The sequence below is a fragment of the Hemiscyllium ocellatum genome, chromosome 32 (assembly GCF_020745735.1).
Source record: "Hemiscyllium ocellatum isolate sHemOce1 chromosome 32, sHemOce1.pat.X.cur, whole genome shotgun sequence".
Lineage (NCBI taxonomy): Eukaryota > Metazoa > Chordata > Chondrichthyes > Orectolobiformes > Hemiscylliidae > Hemiscyllium > Hemiscyllium ocellatum.
Window position 1 is genome coordinate 4,255,773 of NC_083432.1, and position 20,794 is coordinate 4,276,566.

At 43.6% G+C, this 20,794-nt stretch overlaps 1 protein-coding gene across 1 annotated transcript in view; it reads left to right on the forward strand.

The window, feature by feature from the left end:
- ace (angiotensin I converting enzyme (peptidyl-dipeptidase A) 1) overlaps positions 1-20,794 on the forward strand; it is a 162,640-nt gene that overhangs the window by 70,672 nt on the left and 71,174 nt on the right. Inside the window, exons 3-7 of the mRNA XM_060848532.1 lie at positions 3,523-3,616; positions 10,727-10,870; positions 13,444-13,635; positions 18,493-18,590; positions 20,043-20,215. Of these exons, the coding sequence (XP_060704515.1) occupies positions 3,523-3,616; positions 10,727-10,870; positions 13,444-13,635; positions 18,493-18,590; positions 20,043-20,215 (701 nt within the window). The remainder of the gene's footprint in view (positions 1-3,522; positions 3,617-10,726; positions 10,871-13,443; positions 13,636-18,492; positions 18,591-20,042; positions 20,216-20,794) is intronic.

Sequence of the window (20,794 nt, forward strand, 5' to 3'; positions counted from 1 at the left end):
AAGAAAACATTGAGCTTATACTCATTGACGCTTGGAACAATGAAAGGTGATCTTACTGAAACCTTAAAGATTCTGAGAGGGTTTATCAGGGTAGTAGGTGTTCCTTCTGACAGAGAAATGTAGAATGGGAGGACCCAGGGGTACTCTTGCTTTAAGATGGAGATGAACAAGAATCTGTTCTCTCAGAGAGTGTGAATCTTTGGAATTTATGGCGAATAAAAACAGAAATTGCTGGAAAAGCTCAGCAGGTCTGGCAGCATGTGTGAAGACAAATCAGAATTAATGTTTCAGGTCCAATAACCCTTCCTCAGAACTAATGATAGCTGGGAAACTGTCAGTGTATTTGCAGAAGATAAGGTGGGGGGGAGGGGTAAGGAGTAAATGATAGGTCAGGATAAAGCCCAAAGAGAGAGAACAGTTGGACAGTCAAAGGAGTAGATACCAATCCAACTGGAAGATTGAATAGTTGCTAATGGAAACTGTCCGTGGCCAAAAATAGGTAGTATCTAATGGCAGCTGCAAATGTGTTGCTGGTCAAAGCACAGCAGGTTAGGCAGCATCTCAGGAATAGAGAATTCGACGTTTCGAGCATAAGCCCTTCATCAGGAAGCTGCCTGACCTGCTGTGCTTTTCCATCACCGAACTTTTGACTCTAATCTCCAGCATCTGCAGTGCTCACTCTCACCACCTCCATTCCTGATGAAGGGCTTATGCTCGAAACGTCGAATTCTCTATTCCTGAGATGCTGCCTAACCTGCTGTGCTTTGACCAGCAACACATTTGCAGCTGTGATCTCCAGCATCTGCAGACCTCATTTTTTACTCGAAGTATCTAATGGCAGGCAGTGTGGTAACAAGGCCTGGGTAGGGGCTAGGACATGGCAGAGTCCAGGCCCTCAAATGTTTGAAATCAATATTGAGTCCAGAGGGTTGCAGGGTCTCCAAATGGAAAATGAGGTGCTGTTCTTTCAGCCTGCACTGAGCTCTGCTGGAGTATTGCAGCAAGCCTGAGACTGAGGTAATGGTCAGGAAACAGGGTGGGGGTTAAAGTGCCAGGCAAACGGAAGCTTTTTTACCGGCAGAAGGTAGATGTTTTGCAAAACAGATCACCCAGTCTATGCTTCATTTCCTGAATGTAGAGGGGCCCACATTGTGAGCAGCGGTTCCAGTAGATGGGATTGGGTGAAGTGCGGGTAATGCGCTGCTTCTCCTGGAAGGTGGGTTTGGACCATTGGATACTGAGGAGGGAGGAGGGAAATGGGCAGGTGTTACACCTTGGACAGTTGTGGGGAAGAGCTTTTGGGAGAATTCGTGTGGAATTAATTGCTCTGGGTCACTGACCATGTTCAAGATTTAGAATGGCAGAGTTTTGATCAATACAGTGTCAATGTTTATGTCCAAGGGAAAGAGCAGATCAACCAATGATGGAGCAGGTTTAAGAGGTTTAACGGTGTTCTCTTGTTCTTATTTCTTCAATTCTTATAGCATACTAGGAGTCCCGAAAGATTTAATAACACTCACTGTCATCTCAGTGCTGAGAAATTAATAATAGGCTGTGTCCTGTGTTGCTCCAGCTGGAGAGCTCACTAACAGACCGTTGTGCACAGTTTGGGCCCTTGGTTAAGGAAGGATACATTTGCATTAGAAACATTCAGGAAAGATTCACTAAAATGAGGGGCTTGTCATATGAGGAAAGTCTGAACCTATTCTCAATGAAGATCAGAAGAAAGAAAGGTAATTATCAAATTATATAAGCTTCTAAGGGACTTCTGTGAGGTTTAATAGCACAATGAGTACCCAGTGCCTTTACTGAGAGATTTAGCAACACACTGAGTGCATGCTAAAGATTCATTTTCAATGTAGAGCCAGCAACTCCGCAAAGAAATTATGAACAAAGTTGATTCCTAATGTCTTCACTGAGCGATTCAATTACAAGGCAGAAAGGAGATGTCATCCTTCATTAATTGTCTCCTAAACGAGCTGTTAATCTCCTAAATATTCAACTGCCCAAACTGAAAGTAAACTTCGTCATAGCCCAGGAACAGACCCAGGTCTTGGTGCACATGCACTCTCCACCTTACTGCCAGATGTCAGATAAACTGGTTTCTGGGGCACAGAGGATTGTGATTATTGTACCTAATCTTCCATAGTGAGAGATTTATAGGTCATTAATTAACTTGCAGAATGGGCAAATAATTGAAGTTCAACACAGGTTAGTACATTTAGTTGGAAGAGTCAGGAAGTCACTTATTACCTGGAAGGTGCAAGCCCAAGTGAGGGAGTAGAACAAAGTAATGTGTAGTGCAACTGCACGTAAGGTTACACAGAACACAGCACGGTCATAACAACAGCAGACCAAGCACTCGGCTTTATTCTCAAAGAGAGCCTTTTCAAAAATAGGTTGACTTATGCTAAATCTGTATTGAACCTAAATAAGACTACACTCAGTAGTACTGTGATTAGTACTGAAGCAAGACACTAGAGAGAGCGCAGGTTGGGTTTACAAGGATGCTATTGTCAGCTATAAATACCAATCAGATCAAAATGGCATCTATCTGTGGCTCTGTATCCTGGTAAGTGGTGAGAGTGAGCACTGCAGATGCTGGAGATTAGAGTCAAAAGTTCGGTGATGGAAAAGCACAGCAGGTCAGGCAGCATCCGAGGAGCAGGAAAATCGCCATTTCAGGAAATGGTGGGTCTTTCCTGATGAAGGGCTTTTGCCCGAAACGTCAATTCTCCTGCTCCTTGGATGCTGCCTGACCTGCTGTGCTTTTCCAGCTCCACACTCTCAATCCTGGTAATGAGGTCCAAGCAGAATGCCAAGGACTTTCCTATCTGTGCAATATCCCCAAACAATTCATAGTTGATTACTTTTCAAGTATCATTGAAGTTAAAGAAGCAAATACAGCAGTTTACCAAAACCAGTGTTGCCAATGACAGAGAATTAAATGTTCTGTTTTTTTTTAGTGGAGTCAGGTTAAGGGAGGAATATTGGCTGGGACTCAAGGAAACATCCTTGTCTTTCTTCAACCAATGCCTTGGGATCTTTGACTTTAGTGTAAGGAGTTGATGGGATTACAGTGAGGTATCTCAACAAAAGCATTGTCCCTTCAGCAGTGCAGCACTCCCTTGCACTGGAAACCTGCACTCCCTTCCAGTACTGCACTGGAAGGATAACCCAGTTTACATGTTGAAGTGGGTCTTGAATCTTTCTGACTCAAATGAAAGAGTTATACTGATTTATTTATGGAAACTTCAACAAGAAAGTTTGAGTCATTGGAGTCTGTCCAGCATTATCTGAGGAAAATGAATGAAGATGCATTCAGAAACAAACCCACCAAATGTGAGAGCTCCTTTAGTCCATAGCAGCACAGAAGCTGGTGGACACAGATCTCTGTACTTATTTCTTCTCCATAATGACCTGGGAACATTCATATTTGCGGTTCCACGCTGCTTCCTGCACTTGATTCATAGCCCTTCCCTTGGAAGTGAAAAGTGTTGACCAACATATCTTTCTTTTCAGTACAACACCATCCTGAGTGAAATGGACAACATTTATTCCACTGCTAAGGTGTGCCCACCAAATCAACAGAAAAACTGCTGGTCTCTCGAACCTGGTAAGTGGTGTAGGGCATGAAGTGAGTGGCTACAATGCGAGAAGGAATAGTGAACAACCTGATGTGAGTATCTTCCTACTCACCTCAAATTCCATGTCATCTGTCTCATTTTCAATATTTTCTGTAGTTTCAAGGGTGCCAATCTGTTGGAATACATGTTGGGAATGAAATTTCAGTAAGGCTTGTGGGATGCAGGCTGAGTCCTCCAGCATTACGATCCTTGATCCAAAGGATGTCTGCTGATGAGTCTTGTTGCATGTGGCACACTGAGATGGAAGGCAGGCAGTAGGTAGACTGAACAGGTCATCACCCAGTTCAGAAGTGAGGGACAAAATGGATAGAGGAGTGATATTGTGAGGATAAGAAGCTACAAAAGGGGTATTGAGTGGAATGTTCCACTTATAGTGTGCATTATTGAGTGTCCATAACATAAGTCCGTATCTGCCGATGCCAAGCAGTACTAAATTAAGCACGGTCTTTCATTTTGGAGACGTGTATTACAGGATAAGTTGCTCAGTTTATCTCGACGCCAGCATCAGATTGCTACACTTATAATAGAGAGCAGGGAAATGACAGAAAAATAAACAAAGGAAAATATCAGGAACTACTAGGAGACCTAGGGACCTGTACAACATGGAAATGATAAAACTTTAGGATTACAAGTGGTAAAAAGAAGATGACTTGAAAATTTAACAGGGGGATTAACAGTTGATAAATCCCTTGGACCAGATGTGACTTATCCCTGAATGTTGAAGGATAATGGAGAGATAATGGTAGCATTGCTAGCTATCTTTCAAAATTCTATAGATCCTGGAAAGGTTTCTGTAAACTGGAAAACAGCAATTGTAACTCCAAAGCTTCGGAAGGAAGGAAGAAAATGGACAAGTACAGACCTGTTTGTTGGATTTCAATAATAAGAAAAATGTTAGCATTTATCATAAAAGATATGAGAACTGGATATTTGAAGAGAATGATAAAACTGGGAGCGTTAATATGGATTTATGACAAAAAAAATCATCTGTTATGGAGTCATGGAGCATGGAAACATAATCCTAAACTGAATGAGTACCACCTGGCCCATAACCCTCCAAATAGTTCCTATGTGTGTACTTCTCTAAATGTCTTTTAAACATTGTAACTGTACCTCCATCCCCCACTGCCTCTGAAAGTTCATTCCAAACATGAACCACCCTCTGTGTAAAAGCACTGCTCCTTTTTTAAAAATCTTTCTCCTCTGAAAAGTATGGCCCCGAGTTGTGAAATCCCCCACCCTAGGAAAATGACCCCTCAGCCTCCTATGTTCCTGTGAAGAAAGGCCCAGCCCATCCAGCCTCTCCTTATAACTCACTCCCTGAATTCTGGACAACATCCTGCTAAATGTCTTCTGACCCTCTCCAGCTTAATAATATCCTTCCTGTAACAGGGTGTCTGTTATAAAAATTCTGAGGTTTTGAGAATATTATTTGAAGCATTAATAAATGAGTATAAATGGATGTGGTGTATTTAGAATTTAAGAACATATTTTGAAAAGGTCCTAGACAGGGAGCTGGTAAATAAAATTAAAATGTATGGGATTAGTGGAAAGGTATTAGTACAGATTGAGAAATGATTAACAGACAGAAAACAGAAAGTAGGAATAAATGGATCCTTCTCAGGAAGGTAAATTGTGAACAATGAGATACCAGAAGGGTGAGAGTGAGGTTCACAGCTCCTCACAATCTTTCTCAATGATTGGATCGCATTCAGGTGATGGAGTAAATGGCCGTTCTGTTAAAGAGTGGGCAGTCTCCATTGTTCCTAAGACGATGCAAACAACCTCCAAGGAGACACAGACAGGACTATGACAGAGTGAGTGGAATATAATGGAAATAAGTGTGAAGTTGTGCACTGTAGCAGAAAGAACAGAATTCAGAATATGTTTTACGCGGTGACAGGTTGGGAAAGTGCAGATGTCCAAAGGGATCTGGACGTCCTTGTCGATGAGTGGCCAAAGTAACTTAAATGTGCAGCAAGCTTCAGGAAGGTGAACATTATGTTGGCATTCATTGCAAGGGGAGAAAGTGAGGTCTGCAGATGCTGGAGATCAGAGCTGAAAATGTGTTGCTGGAAAAGCGCAGCAGGTCAGGCAGCATCCAAGGAACAGGAGATTCGACATTTGGGGCATAAGCCCTTCTTCAGGAATCAAGATTCCTGAAGAAGGGCTTATGCCCAAAATATCGAATCTCCTGTTCCTTGGATGCTGCCTGACCTGCTGCGCTTTTCCAGCGATTCATTGCAAGGGGACTTGATGACAAGGTGTACAGCTCTGATTGGACATAACCTGGGGCATTGTATGCAGTTTTGATCTCCTTATCTATGGAGGGTTTTACCTATCATTGAGGGAACACAATAGTAGTTCAGCAGATTAATCCAAGGAATGACATTATGAGGGAAGATTGAGGAAACTGGGGGTGGATTCTTTAGAAGTTCAAAGATTGAAAAGTAATCTCATTGAAACTTACCAAAGTCTAACCAGATGTAACAGGATAGATGAGGTTAAGGTGTTTCCTGTAGCTGCTGACAGTTAAACCAGGAGATTAAAGAGGGAGGCGGATGGGATAAAGAGATGAGGAGGAATTTCTTCACTCAGAACAGCAGTGACTCTCCAGTAATTCTCTACTCCAGAAGTCTGTGGAAACTCAATAATCAAACAGGTTCTAGATATAAATCAATAGATTTCTGAAGTCTAATGACATCAAGTGGCATAGGATGGCAAGGGTGGCTCTGTGGTTAGCACTGCTGCCTCACACACTAGGGACCCGGGTTTGATTCCAGTCTCAGGTGACTGTCTGTGTGCAGTTTGTGTCTGCGTGGGTTTCCTCCGGGTGCTCCGGTTTCCTCCCACACTCCAGAGATGTGCAGGTTAAGTGAATTGGCCATGCTCAATTGCCCATAATGTAGGTTATTAGTCGGGGTAAAATATAGGGAAGGGGAATGGGTCTGGGTGGGTTACCCTTTGGAGGGTCTGTGTGGACTTGTTGGGCCAAAGGGCATGTTTCCACACTGTACGGATTCTAATTCTAATTTAAAAAGTGAAATAGAGAGATATGAAGGCAACTGGCATTGAGAAAGTTGATGCTCAAACATGATCTGGAATGATATGGAGGTGCCAACGTTGGACTGGGATGGACTCAGTTAAAAATCACACAACACCAGGTTATAGTCCAACAGGTTTATTTGGAAGTTCTGAAAGCTAATAATTCCAAATAAACTTGTTGGGTTATAACCTGGTGAAAGATGATCTCGAATGATGAGGCAGGATTGATGGGCTGAATAGCCTACTCCTCCTTGTTCTCCAATTCTTGGAGCTTAAAGAAAGCTGCTACGTTCTGCTGCTGTTGATGTGTGGTTTGGTCAGTTCATTCAGATTTTTTTTAGGAGGTTAGATGTAACGTTAAGAACGGAGTGTGAATAGATATGGTGTCTTTCAAATTCCAGAACGCTTTTGATAAGCTCCCAAACAGGAAACTGGTCAATAAAATTAAAGCACAGTTGATTAGTGGAAAGCTATTAGTGTGGATTGAGAAATGGCCAACAGACAGAAAGCAGAGAGTGGGAATAAATGGTCCAGTCAGTCTCATTTACATAATTAGTTTCTGTAGTCATCTGAGTTAATTTCCTTGAAATGTCTGTGTAATTTCTTAATGAAGTAATTGATTATTTCTGCTTCCACCACCCTGGATGACAGTGAGTTGCAGCTCACCACTCAGTGTGTGGAAGGATTATTTTTCACAACCTCTGCATCCCCAGTCTAAATCTTTAAGCCTGTGTCCCCTTATCATGAGTTAATGTGAACAGTTATTCCCTGTCTACTTTATCTACACCTGTCATAAACTTGCCCAATTGCTGCTTAATCTCCACACAATCTCCTTTACTCCAAGCAGAGCACTCCCACCAGGTTACATTGAAGTTAAAATTCTTCCAAAGGCCAATAGCCTCCTTCATTGTTGTAACGACCCCATAAATCATTGGCACAACTGTTCAGTGATGCACCTCCATCCTCTAATATTCCAAGAGGTGTAGAGTCATAGAGTCACGCAGCACAGAAACAGACCATTTGGTCCAACTCATCCATGCCGATCAGATATCCAAAATTCTCCACCACTTCCTCTGGCAGCTCGTTCCATACACACACCACCCTCTGTGTGAAAAAGTTGCCCCTTGGGTCTCACAGTTTAAACAAAAGCAAACTGAACATTGTCACATGGCATTGGCTATCAAGTGAGGTTGAGGTCATTTCAAACACACCATCAGGATGGTATAGACAGCCTGATGTTAACTAGCTGACCATTAACCAGGATATTTCACCCAGGGACAGTGTGTTGGTACTCCGGGAGGAGGAAGCGTTCTGGTTGAGTTATTGATTGCAGCAGATTCACGTTATCTGGAGGCGTCCAGACCAGGGGGAGACAGCTGAATACTGAAACCATGGGAATGAAAAAGAAAGCTGAGCAATCTCCAAATGTAAAACTGCTGAATGACTTTGCTTTTTTCTCCCCCTGCCCCATCTAAGTGATCTTTCCCAAGCCTTAGTTTCCGATACTCCATCATTCCAGTGTTTCGGCCTTACTCCTCTGGATCCCATTGCCACCACTTTCACACATTTCAAAAGGCTCCACAGAATGGGAGCTCACATTTTCCTCCGTCACTCCTCCGTTCCTCTCTCCACGCCCAGGCTATCCTGCTGCCTGCTCCAAATCTGTGGATTGGGAAAACTCTCAATTCCATAAGCTCCTGTCAATTGAACAATAGAGGAGGCATCAGCAGAATAATTGTTATCAGAACTGGGAGGATTGCCTCACTGTCGTAGGGACAGAATTCAGAGAACTCTACATCTAGCTCATGCAGTCCCTGCCCCAGGAGTGTTTGATAGGGACCATGTAGATGGACCTTTACTCTGTACCTAACCCCGTGCTGTCACAGTCTTGGATGTAGTTGATGGGGTCAATGTAGAGGGAGCTTTATGGAATCATAGAATCCCTACACTGTGAAAACAGGCCATTCGACCCAACAAGTCCACACCAACCCTCTGAAGAGTAACCCAGACCCTTTCCTTGACATTTACCCCTGAGCACCTAACCTGAACACTACGGCGAATCCGCCTAACCTGCACATCTTTGGACTGTGGGAGAAAACCAGAGCACCCAGAGGAAACCCACACAGACACGGGGAGAACGTGCAAACTCCATGCAGTCGCCCGAGGCTGGAATCGAACCTGGGTCCCTGGCACTGTGAAGCAGCAATGCTAACCACTGAGCCACCGTGCCAGCCCCCATAAACCCCCTGCATTTATTGTTGGAGTCAAGGAAATGGGGAGAAAGCTTTAAAAAGATGGTTTGTTGTGGAGTCAAGAAGTCAAGAGATAGGCCTTTACTCTACATCTAACCTGGTGCTGTCCTTGTCCTCAGAGTGTTTAATGGGGACAGTGTAAAGGGAGATTGACTCTATACCTAACCCTGTGCTATCCCTGTCCTGATAGCATTTGGTGGGGATAGTGTAAAGGGAACTTTATTCTGTATCTAACCCTGTGGTCTCCCTGTCCTGTGGGTATTTGATAGGGGTGGTGTAGAGGAAGCTTTACTCTGTATTTAACCCTATGCCGCCCCTGTCTTGGGGGTGTTTCATGAGGGCAGTGGAGAGGGATCTATTCCTTCAGTTCAAAAGAGTAAGGGGATCTTTAGGGAACAGTGTAGAGAGATACTGCTGTAACACTGAGAGAAGAGCATGATAGAGTACTAGTATAGCGAGAGGACTAGTAACCCAGAGACTCAGGTACTTTCTAAGTTTAAATCCCAATGAATTGATGTGAATTCAATAAAATCTAGAATTAGAAATGTTTAACAGTGATCCAGAAATCATTGTCACAAAAGCCCATCTGATTCCCTAATGTCATGTAGGGAAGGGAACTGCCAACCTTACCAGCTCTGGCCATGTGACTCCAGAGTCACAGCAATGTGTGTTAATCTTCCCGCCCCTCGGAAATGACCAAGTGCACTATCAGGAGCCCTCACCAGACTCGAGATGATGGGAATCAGGGAAAATTCTCCAATGATTGAAATCAAACCTGGCACAAACGAAGGTGGTTGTGGTTGTTGGAGATCAGTCATTTCAGCTCCAAAACATCTCTGCTGGAGTTCCTCAGGGTAGTGTCCTAGGTCCAACCATCTTCAGCTGACCTTCCCTCCATCATGAGGTCAGATTGGGATATTCACTGATGATTGTACCGTGTTCAGCACCAGTCGTGACTCCGCAGCTTGTGAAGTAATCCGTGTCGAAATGCAACAATATCCAAGCTCGGGCTGAAAGGTGACCCCTAACATTCTCACCACACAAATGCCAGGCAGTGACCATCACCAATAAGAGACAATTTAACCACTGCCCCTTAACTTGCAATGTCACTCACTATCCCGACTTGGAAATATATCATTGTTTCTTCAACCTCACTGTGGTTCAAACCTACTGGAACTCCCTCCCTCTCAGCACTATGATGTGCCTATGTCATACTGACTCAGCGGTTCAAGAAGGCAGCTCACCATCACCTTCTCAAGGCCACTGAGGGATAAGTAATAAACAATGACCCAGCCACTTCCAGATACCTCATGAATGAATAAAAACAATTAAAAGAAAAAAGATGTGCTGTACCTTCCCTAAGGAGTGTTTGACAGGACATCGAATAGGGATCTTTATACTCCATCTAGACTGTGCTGTACTTGAGGAAGTGAGGACCACAGATGCTGGAGACCCGAGTCGAGAGAATGGTGCTGGAAAAGAACAACAGGTCAGGCAGTGTCCGAGGAGCAGGAGAGTCGACATTTCAGGCATAAGCTCTTGATCAGGAATGAGGCTTATGCCCGAAATGTCGATTCTCCTGCTCCTTAGATGCTGCCTGACCTGCTGTGCTTTTCCAGCAACACACTCCATGCTGTACTTGCCCTGGCAGTATGTGAAGGGACCCTGGTGGCCTGAATGAGGGAATGTTTCTTTGTCCCATGTAAACATTGTGGCTTTCATGTAGGTCTCTTTCTTCTGACAACCTGTGGATGCTCTAACTGCATTTTTGTGATGTTCTAGATCTCGTGAATCTATTGGCAACATCTCGGAGTTACAAAAAGCTGCTGTATGCATGGGAGGGTTGGCACAATTCTGCAGGAAATCCGCTAAGAGACAAGTACACAGAATTTGTGAAAATGAGTAACAAAGCTTCACGACTGGATGGTAAGTGACTTTACCCAAATGATGTGGATCTCACGTAACACTCAGGCTAAGGTGACAGACTCTGTAGTTTTGTTACAGTAAAAATAATGAGACTGAGGTAATTCCTTGTTAAAAGCAGTAAGCTTGTTTTAACTGACTCACTGTAGCATATGTCATTCTTACCTAAATATTATGCTATTCTCCTACTGTTGTGAAGAGGGGACAGGGTCATGAGAGGGAGGACTATGTGTCAAAGATACCATATACCCTTTGGAACTGACCAAGTTGTCAAGCCCTCACAAACCTGCCAACAAATGTTGACTGTCAAAAAGTGTCAATAAATGTCAAGCAGCATCAAAATGTGTATTGGTGAATGACAGTGATCTTTCAATATAGTGCTTTCTGCAAAATAGAACTTTAAGTAATAAAAGTATTTTTTTTCTCCTATCGGTAGTTGTGAATGCTGGATGGGTTGGTATGGTAGGTAAAGAAGGAAAGAGTGATGAGTAGACCTCCTCCCATTGGCTGAGTAGCCTGTCAAAGTGGACCCATCCTCCACGGCTCCTCCATGGTGTCTGTAGCCCCATTCCAATCTAGCCATCTCTCACGGCCCCATACCCAAATGCCTCCAATCATCTCCATCACTCTTTGAAACCTCCATGTCAACTCAGTGCCAACTTTTACACCCTCCTCACTACACTTTCCTTCTCCCTTCCATGCCAAGTCACCTACAATCCAGCTTGGGCATAACTCAGGGGGCTTCCTGACATCAAGTCTGGTAAGTCTGCTGATGATGTCTCTATTTTGAAAAAGCATTCAGTTTATTTTGAAAGATCCAATACTTTGAAATTGCTTCAAATAAACCCTTACAAAAACAAACATTTCACTCAGTATGCAATGACTTATAAAAAAAACATTTTATTCACCCGTCACCTCAAAGATTATTTCCATTCAATAAACAGTTGGGTGTGTTCATCAAAAGGCGCAACTTTGTGAAAATTATCAAATGAAATTTATCTTGCAACACAATCCTAGAACGGGAGCTGAGACTCTGAAATGGCCAGCATTGACTTTTTAACTCATGCCATTTATTTGGACAGTTCTAATTTTGCCAATCCTAATGACTCTGTGTACTTTTCAGGCACAAGTGCTCCTTTATTTAGTTTGAAAGGAGACACTTACTCCACCTGAGGTATCCCAGAGGAGGCCTTTCCTTCTCTCAAAGGTGACTAATATGAAACTTTCCTCCAGCCCTCAACTCTTAGATCCCTTCCATTCTCCTCAGCCTCACACACTGCCCATGCCCCACTCCTGCTAATGCATGCAACCTAATCTCCTCTACCGACCCCTCATGGACTCCATATCCCAATGCCAACTTAGTGCCTACTTCTACTCATCACTCTTCCCTTCTTTACCTACTATGCCAACTCATTCAGCATTCACAACTACTGATAGCGATAAAAAAAATTCTAGTATTTAAATTCCTATTTTGCAGAAAGCACTATATTGAAAGATCACTGTCATTCACCAATACACATTTTGATGCTGCTTGACATTTATTGACACATTTTGACAGTCAACGTTTGTCGGCAGGTTTGAGAGGTCTTGACAACTTGGACAGTTCCAAAGGGTATATGGCACCTTTGACACGTAGCCCACTGCACAGTTAGCAGTCCCAAAGGGCACCGGAACCCTTCTTTTAAAGGAGATCCTACTCACCTCCCCAAAAATAATTTCTGACCCCATCCCAAAAGTATCCTCGGATCATATCCACAGGAGCATGTACCTCAGCGCTCCAAAGAGGTTCCCTGCCCACCTAAAGTAAAACTAAACTGGGAACAAGCCAACTCTAATCCGATCTAATCTCCAAAATCCAGATACCAGGGGCTCTCAAATCCCATTTCAGTGGAGACACCAAATCATTTATATGGTCAGCCGTCCATCAAGTCATTTATATGGTCAACCGTCCATCAAGTCATTTATATGGTCAGCCATCCATCAAGTCATTTATATGTCCAAGAACCATGAACGATGGATGGCCTCCAATTCCACCCCCATAAGAATAAAAAATGCCAGGTTCAGGGACAGAACTTGGGATCATGTTTTTTTTTCAACTATATTCGCTGCAACAAAGGCACCAACATTTCTGGGCAAACTCAGGGCCTGTCCAGTTTTTAAAAATGATAAACAGGTTCAACACTAATCTGAAGAAGGGCTCACGCCCAAAACGTCGATTCTCCTGCTCTTTGGATGCTGCCTGACCTGCTGCGCTTTTCCAGCAACACATTTTCAGCTCAACACTAATCTAAATCAAGCTGCTTCTTGAACAGGTTCTGGAATCCCATCTTAAAAGTTTTCACCTCTCTCCCTGTCCTCCTTTAAGAAGCCTCTGTTAACACTAACTTCTCTGTCTAAGCTTTTGCTTCCCTGCATTATAACCTCCTCATGTTGCTCATTGGCAACGTGATGACTATCCCTTGAAACATCTTGGAATGTTTAAAGTAAGTGAATGGAACTGAATAAATGCAAAGTATTCATTGTAATATGAAACCACCTTCAGCCTCCTAGTGACACTCAATTGGCTTTATTTGCAGGTTTTAGTGACACAGGAGCATACTGGAGATCGTGGTATGAGTCACCAACATTTGAAGAGGATCTTGAGAAGATCTATGACCAACTCAAACCACTTTACAATAACCTTCATGCCTTTGTGAGGAGGAAGTTATATCAGATATACGGACCCAAATACATCAATCTGAAAGGACCGATACCTGCACATCTATTGGGTAATTGATAACAGATTTAAATATTTTACATAACTGGCGTATTCGCTACAAATAAGCTAGTTGATCTAAAGTTTTAGCAATTTGTGGAATGTCTCCAAGATGGGTTTTTGAAGCAGCTTATGGTGGAGCCCACGAGGGACCAGGCAATACTGGACTTAATGTCGCGCAATGAGGCAGACTTGATAGGGGGGTTTAAGGTGAAGGAACCCTTAGGAGGCAGAGATCATAACATGATTGAATTTACTCTGCAATTTGAGAGGGAGAAGATAGAATCAGAGGTAATGGTATTACAGCTGAATAAAGGCAACTACAGAGGCATGAGGGAGGAGCTGGGGAGAATTAACTGGGAGAGGAGCCCAGCAGGAAAGACAGTGGAACAGCAATGACAGGGGTTTCTGGGAGTAATTCAGGAGACACAGCAAAGATTCATCCCAAGGAAAACGAAGCATGGGACATGGAGGATGAGGCAACCGTAGCTGACCAGGGAAGTCAGGGAGAGCATAAAAGCAAAAAAGAAAGTAGATAATGTGGTGAAGGGCACACTAGGAAACCTGAGGAATGGGAAGCTTACAAAGACCAACAGAGGGCAATACAAATAAACAAAGAGGGGGAAGATTAAATACGAGGGCTAGCTAGCTAGTGATACAAGGGAAAATTATAAGAGTTTCTTTCAATATATAAAGCACAAAGGAGAGGCCAGAGTGGACCTTGGGCAGCTGGAAAATGGCACTGGAGAGATAGTAGTGAGGAACGAGGAAATGGCTGAGGAACTGAATAATTACTTCACGTAACTTTTCATGGTAGAAGACACAGTAATATCCCAAAAATTCAAGATAGTGAGGGAGCAGAGCTGAGTATGGGGTCATCGCCAAGGAGAAGGTACAAAAAAAAGCTGAATGGCCTGAAGGTGGATAAATCACCTGGACTAGACGGACTACATACCGGAGCTCTAAGGGAGATAGCGGAGGTGTTAGTGGTGATCTTTCAGGAATTGCTGGAGTCAGGGAAGGTCCCAGGGGGCTGGAACATCACTAACATAACCCCCTGTTTAAAAAAGGATTAAGGCAAAAGATGGAAAATTACAGACCGATTAGCCTAACCTTGGTGGGGGTAAAATCCTGGAATCCATTGTGAAGGATGAGATTTCTGAATAACTTGGAAGTGTATGGCAAAATAGGGAAAGTCAGCATGGTTTCATCAAGGAGAAGTCTTACCTGATAAATCTGCCTGAATTCTTTCAGGAAGGAATGACCAAGGAGAGCCAATGGAAGTTATCTACCTGGACTTCCAGATGGCGTTTGACAGGTGCCACACGGGAGACTACTGAGTAAGATAAGGGTTTGTGGTGTTAGGCGTAAGGTGCTATGTGGACAGAAGCCTGGCTGTCTGGCAGAAAACAGAGAGTGGGGATAAAACAGTCCTTCTCAGGATGGCAGCTGGTGATAAGTGGTGTTCCGCAAGGCTCAGTGTTGGGATAACAACTTGTCACTTTATACATTAACGATTTGAATAAATGAACTGAGAGCATTCTGGCTAAGTTTGCATATGATGCAAAGATACAAATCACACAACACCAGGTTATAGTCCAACAGGTTTAATTGGAAGCACACTAGATTTCAGAGCAACGCTCCTTCATCAGGTGAGTGTCCTGATGAAGGAGCGTCACTCCGAAAGCTAGTGTGCTTCCAATTAAACCTGTTGGACTATAACCTGGTGTTGTGTGATTTTTAACTTTGTACACCCCAGTCCAACACCAGCATCTCCAAATCATGGATACAAAGGTAGGTAGAGGGGTAGTTAGCATTGAGGAGGCGGGGAGGCTGCAGAAGGATTTGGACAGGTGAGGAGAGTGGGCAAAGCAGTGGGAGATGGAGTACAAGCTGGGAAATTGTGAGGTCATGCACTTTGGTCGGAAGAATAGGAGCATGGACTATTTACTAAATGGGGGAAAAATTCAGAAGTCTGAAGTGCAGAGAGACTTGGGAGTTCTAGTCCAGGATTCGCTCAAGGTAAACTGGCAGGTTGAGTCAGTAGTGAGGAAGGCAAATGCGATGAAGGCATTTATTTTGAGAGGAATTGATTATAAAAATAATGATGTACTTTTGGGGCTCTATAAGGCTCTGGTCAGACCACATTTGGAGTAGCGTGTACAGTTTTGGGCCCCATCCCTCTGGCCATGGATTGTGTTCACAGGAAGTTCAAGAGCATGGTCTGAGGAATGAAAAGCTTAACATGTGAGGAATGTGTGAGGACTCTGGGTCTGTACCCGATGGAGTTTAGAAGGATAGAGGGGGGGGATCTAGTTGAAACACACAGAATACTGAATAGCCTGGACAGTGTAGATGTTGGGAAGATGATTCCATTGGTAGGAGAGACTAGGACCCAAGGGCACAGCCTTAGAGTAAAGGGAAGACCTTTTAGAACAGAAATAAGGAGAAACTTCTTCAGCCAGAGAGTGGTGAATCTATGGAATTCACTGCCACAGGAGGCTGTGGAGGCCAGGTCACTGAGTATATTTAAGAACGAGATGGATAGGTTCTTGTGTATCAAGGGGATCAAAGGTTATGGGGAGAAAATGAGAGAATGGGGTTGAGAAACTTATCATCCATGACAGAATGGTGGAGCTGACTTAACGGGCTGAATGGCCTAATTTCTGCTCTGATATCTTATTGTCTTATGGTCAAACCTTGCAGTTGTATAGAGGTTCCCAGAGATGAAGGATTAATGAACAGAGGGAGCTCGAAGACACAATCTGGAACCTCAGAGTATTGATGTGGATTGGGGTGCTGCTGTTTGGTTGGAAGTCAATGATTATAAAAGCATAAGAAACAGGAGCAGGTTCATTACCTCTTGCCCCGACTCCACTTTTCAATAGGATCATACTTGACCCTTAACCTCAGCTCTATGTTTCCACCTCACCTTCATTCACCTTTCATTCCTTTAACATCCAACAATCAATCAATCTCTCACTTGTTGAGCATCTTGGCACTCTCAGCAGCTACTCCATGACATATTTGTAGAATTGTTTCAATTTAATGACAAACCCTGTAATTTTTACTAAAATGTGAATGTACAATTTTGGAGTCGAGATAATGATACTCCTCCCAAACCTGCCCCACCATTTAGTAAGATCCAGATTATTCTGATGGTGACCTCAACTCCACATTCCCATCAAACACCAATCATCTTTGACTCCTTTGTTCGTCAGGAATTTATTTGTCTTCACTACTTTCCAGGGCAGAGAGTTCCCCGGGCTCATGACTCCCTAAGAGAAGAAATTCCTCTCACTTCCCTCACAATGAGAGGCATGGTGGCTCAGTGGTTAGCACTGCTGCCTCACAGCACCAGGGACCCTGATTCGATTCCAGCCTCAGGCAACTGTCTGTGTGGAGTTTGCACATTCTCCCCGTGTCTGCGTGGGTTTCCTCCAGGTGCTCCAGTTTCCTCCCACAGTCCAATGACATGCAGGTTAGGTGAATTGGCCATGCTAAATTGCCCAAAATGTTCAGGGATGTGTAGGTTAGGTGCGTTAGTTAGGAGTAAATGTAGAGTAATAGGAGAATGGGTCTGGGTGAGTTACTCTTTGGAGGGTTGGTGTGGACTTGTTGGGCCAAATGGCCTGTATCCCCACTGTAGGCATTCTATTCTATTCAGAATACCTGGTCAAGCACTTTCAGGGGTGTATGTGTTCTAGATCACCTCTCATTCTTGGAAACTCCCGTGGGTATCGCAGAATCCCCACAGTGTGGAAGTAGGCCATTTGGCCCAAGCATTCCACACTGGTCTTCCAAACCACACCCCACCCAGACCCACCCCCTTACCATATCTGTGTACAAAATCAGAAGTCATACGCCACCAGGTTATAGTTTATTTGAAATCACAAGCTTTCAGACCACTGCCCCTTTGTCAGGTGAAGTTGCCTGTTGGACTATAAGCTGGTGCTGTATGACTTCTGAGTTTGTCCACCCCAATCCAACACCAGCATCTCCACATCAGATCCCTGTAGCCTTGCGTAACCCATGGGCAATCCACCCAACCTGCACAGTTTTGGACTGTGGAAGGAAACCAGAGCACCTGGAGGACACCCAAGCAGACTCAGGGAGAACATGCAAACTCCACAGAGACCACCTTGTAAGGCTGGAATCGAACCCAGGTCCCCGGAGCTGTGAGGCTGCAGTGCTCACCACTGAACCACTGTGCTGCCCATATCAGTTTGATCTTTCTTTTTCCTAATCTTCCGACAGAGTTTTGTGTGTGAGCAGTACACTCAAAACTCTGGGAAAGCCAATGTTTAACCATTTCTTCCTGTTTAAAAACGTTCAGGGATTTTACTGTATTTCCCACCAAAGAGGCTAACATTTGACTTCTCAATATAATGCTGCGTATGCCACATTTGTATCTACTTTATTAATCTGAATAGTACAGCAGGTCAGGCAGCATCTGAGGAGCAGGAGAGTTGACCTTACGGGCATAAGCGCCTCCTCAGGCTTATGTCCGAAATGTTGATTCTCCTGCTCCTCAGACGCTGCCTGACCTGCTGTGCTTTTCCAGCACCACATTTTTTGGCTCCTGCCAGAACATTGGCTGTTTGGGAAAATTTCACTTGCCCTTCCAATGTCTCAGCAACTACATCATTTCGAATTCTCCAGTGTGAGCCCTAATTTGAAAGTTCTGTCTCTAATGTTTATACTGTGCTCCTTAGTCTGATACAGTTCAATCAACAGAAATATTATTTCTTCCTTTAAGACATGTTTTTGGTCACCTGTCGAAATATTTCCTTTAGTCTCTTGAAGGTGCTATAGAAATTCACATTGTTGTGAATGAGAGTTCCATTCATGCTCTTCCTGCTCCTTTCAGGTAACATGTGGGCCCAGCGATGGAACAACATCTACGACTTGATGATCCCATTCCCCAACAAAGGCAACATAGATGTCACTGATGCAATGGTTAAGAAGGTGAGTGGTTCCTGTCTGGGTCTGCAATCCAATGATATTGCTTTTTCCAGATTAGACTTTCCTATCGGGATCTCAAACTAGAAAGTGCAGGTGATTGAATCTCTGCAAACGCTTAATGGTAAAGACCAAAATATCCATACAACATTCCTGGATCCCACCTCATTTTTCCTGCATAATCTAATGGGACTATAAACAGCTGGCCAAATAGAGTCATTGAGTCATAGAGATGTACAGCACGGAAACAGACCCTTCGGTCCAACCTGTCCACGCCGACCAGATATCCCAACCCAATCTAGTCCCACCTGCCAGCACCCGGCCCATATCCCTCCAAACCCTTCCTATTCATATACCCATCCAAATGCCTCTTAAATGTTGCAATTTTACCAGCCTCCACCACTTCCTCTGGCAGCTCATTCCATTCCGTATCACCCTCTGTGTGAAAAAGTTGCCCCCAAGATCTCTTTTATATCTTTCCCCTCTCACCCTAAACCTATGCCCTCTAGTTCTGGACTCCCCTATCCCAGGGAAAAGACTTTGTCTATTTCCCCTATCCATGCCCCTCATAAGTTTGTAAACCTCTATAAGGTCACCCCTCAGCCTCCGACTCTCCAGGGAAAGCAGCCCCAGCCTGTTCAGCCTCTCCATATAGCTCAAATGCTCTAGCCCTGGAAACATTCTTGTAAATCTTTTCTGAACCCTTTCAAGTTTCACAACATCTTTCCGATAGGAAGGAGATCAGAATTGCATACTTGAACAGAACCACAATAGGTTAAGCTGGTACCTGTTAGATATCCAATTCACTATCTCTTTATTTGTAATGGCTAATCAGGTGATAATCCAATATATTGCACCAATCAACTTGTGCCAGTATTTATTATATATTTTAAAATGATAATGTCCTGAATCTATAAAGTCGAAGCACTCCAAGCAGTTTCTATCATTTGTAAATGTGCCATAATTCCTCCATCAGAAATATCTTATCAGATCCATTTTCGATAATGTTATCCAATATTACATCTATACCATATTTAATGTTACGTAACATGATGCATTTAACACTACAGCATCTTCAATGTACAAAAAGGAAACTATCACTGCATCTATGTTGTATGTGAACTACCCAGTAACAAGGCTTGCTATATTTTCTCCCACCCAAGGCTGGCTGAGGCTACCTCTGTAATCTTTGCTGAGGTGATACGCCTGACTCCTACTAACATCTCCACCCTAACACCACAAGCCTAGAATAAAATATTGACTGTCCAAAGCATTTTCTCTCAAAACAATCATTTTCCCAGTTCTGTGCTCCCTTCTAGAAATACAAAAAAGGTCAGACCAAAGCAGTTTGCTTTGAGGTCAGAGATTATTGGGGTGATGGCCCAATGAAGGTTAGAGGTCGCAGTATGGTGGTGGAGTCATCCTGAGGTGTGACATCTCCATGACAATATCTTACAGAACTGGAATGCCACTCACATGTTCAAAGTCTCAGAGGAGTTCTTCACTTCCCTTGGACTCATCAAGATGCCACCGGAATTCTGGGATTATTCAATGCTGGAGAAACCTGATGATGGGAGAGAGGTTGTCTGTCATGCATCAGCATGGGACTTCTACAACCGCAAGGATTTCAGGTCGGTTCTTAGCTTTGTAGAATGTGAAGAAAATCAAAAAGAACAAGAAACGTGGTGGGTGTTTGATGAAGGGAGTCCAGGGACAAGCTAGTTTGCCTTTAAGCATCTTGGTGATTAGATAGAGCTCTGTGGTTTTGTCTGAGGCCAAGTCGATAGCTCATTCTCCTCTGAGTTTGAATGTTATGGATTCAGGTTCCGCTGCTGATAGTTAATCATATAATGGAGGCTGATACCTCACCAAAGGACTGCATTCTCCCAAGTACAGGCCCACCAACCAGCCAGAACAAATGGTGCCTTCTCAGGGGAATGTCAAACACTCCTGGCTATTTGAAAAAGAAAGAGATGGAAAGTTCTCTCCAGTCTCCTCGCTAATATCTATCCCTCGGGCAATGCCATCCAGATGGAATATGTGGGCATTTGTTTCCTTTGTGGTTGTGGGATCTTGCTGTATAAAAATTCACCCCCTACATTCTTCATGTTACAATAACTAACTTCAAAAATACTTGTTGGTTGTAAAGTGCTTGGGGTGTTTTGAAACACCATTATCAAAACAAAATGTATGTCTTCGTACTAATGGGA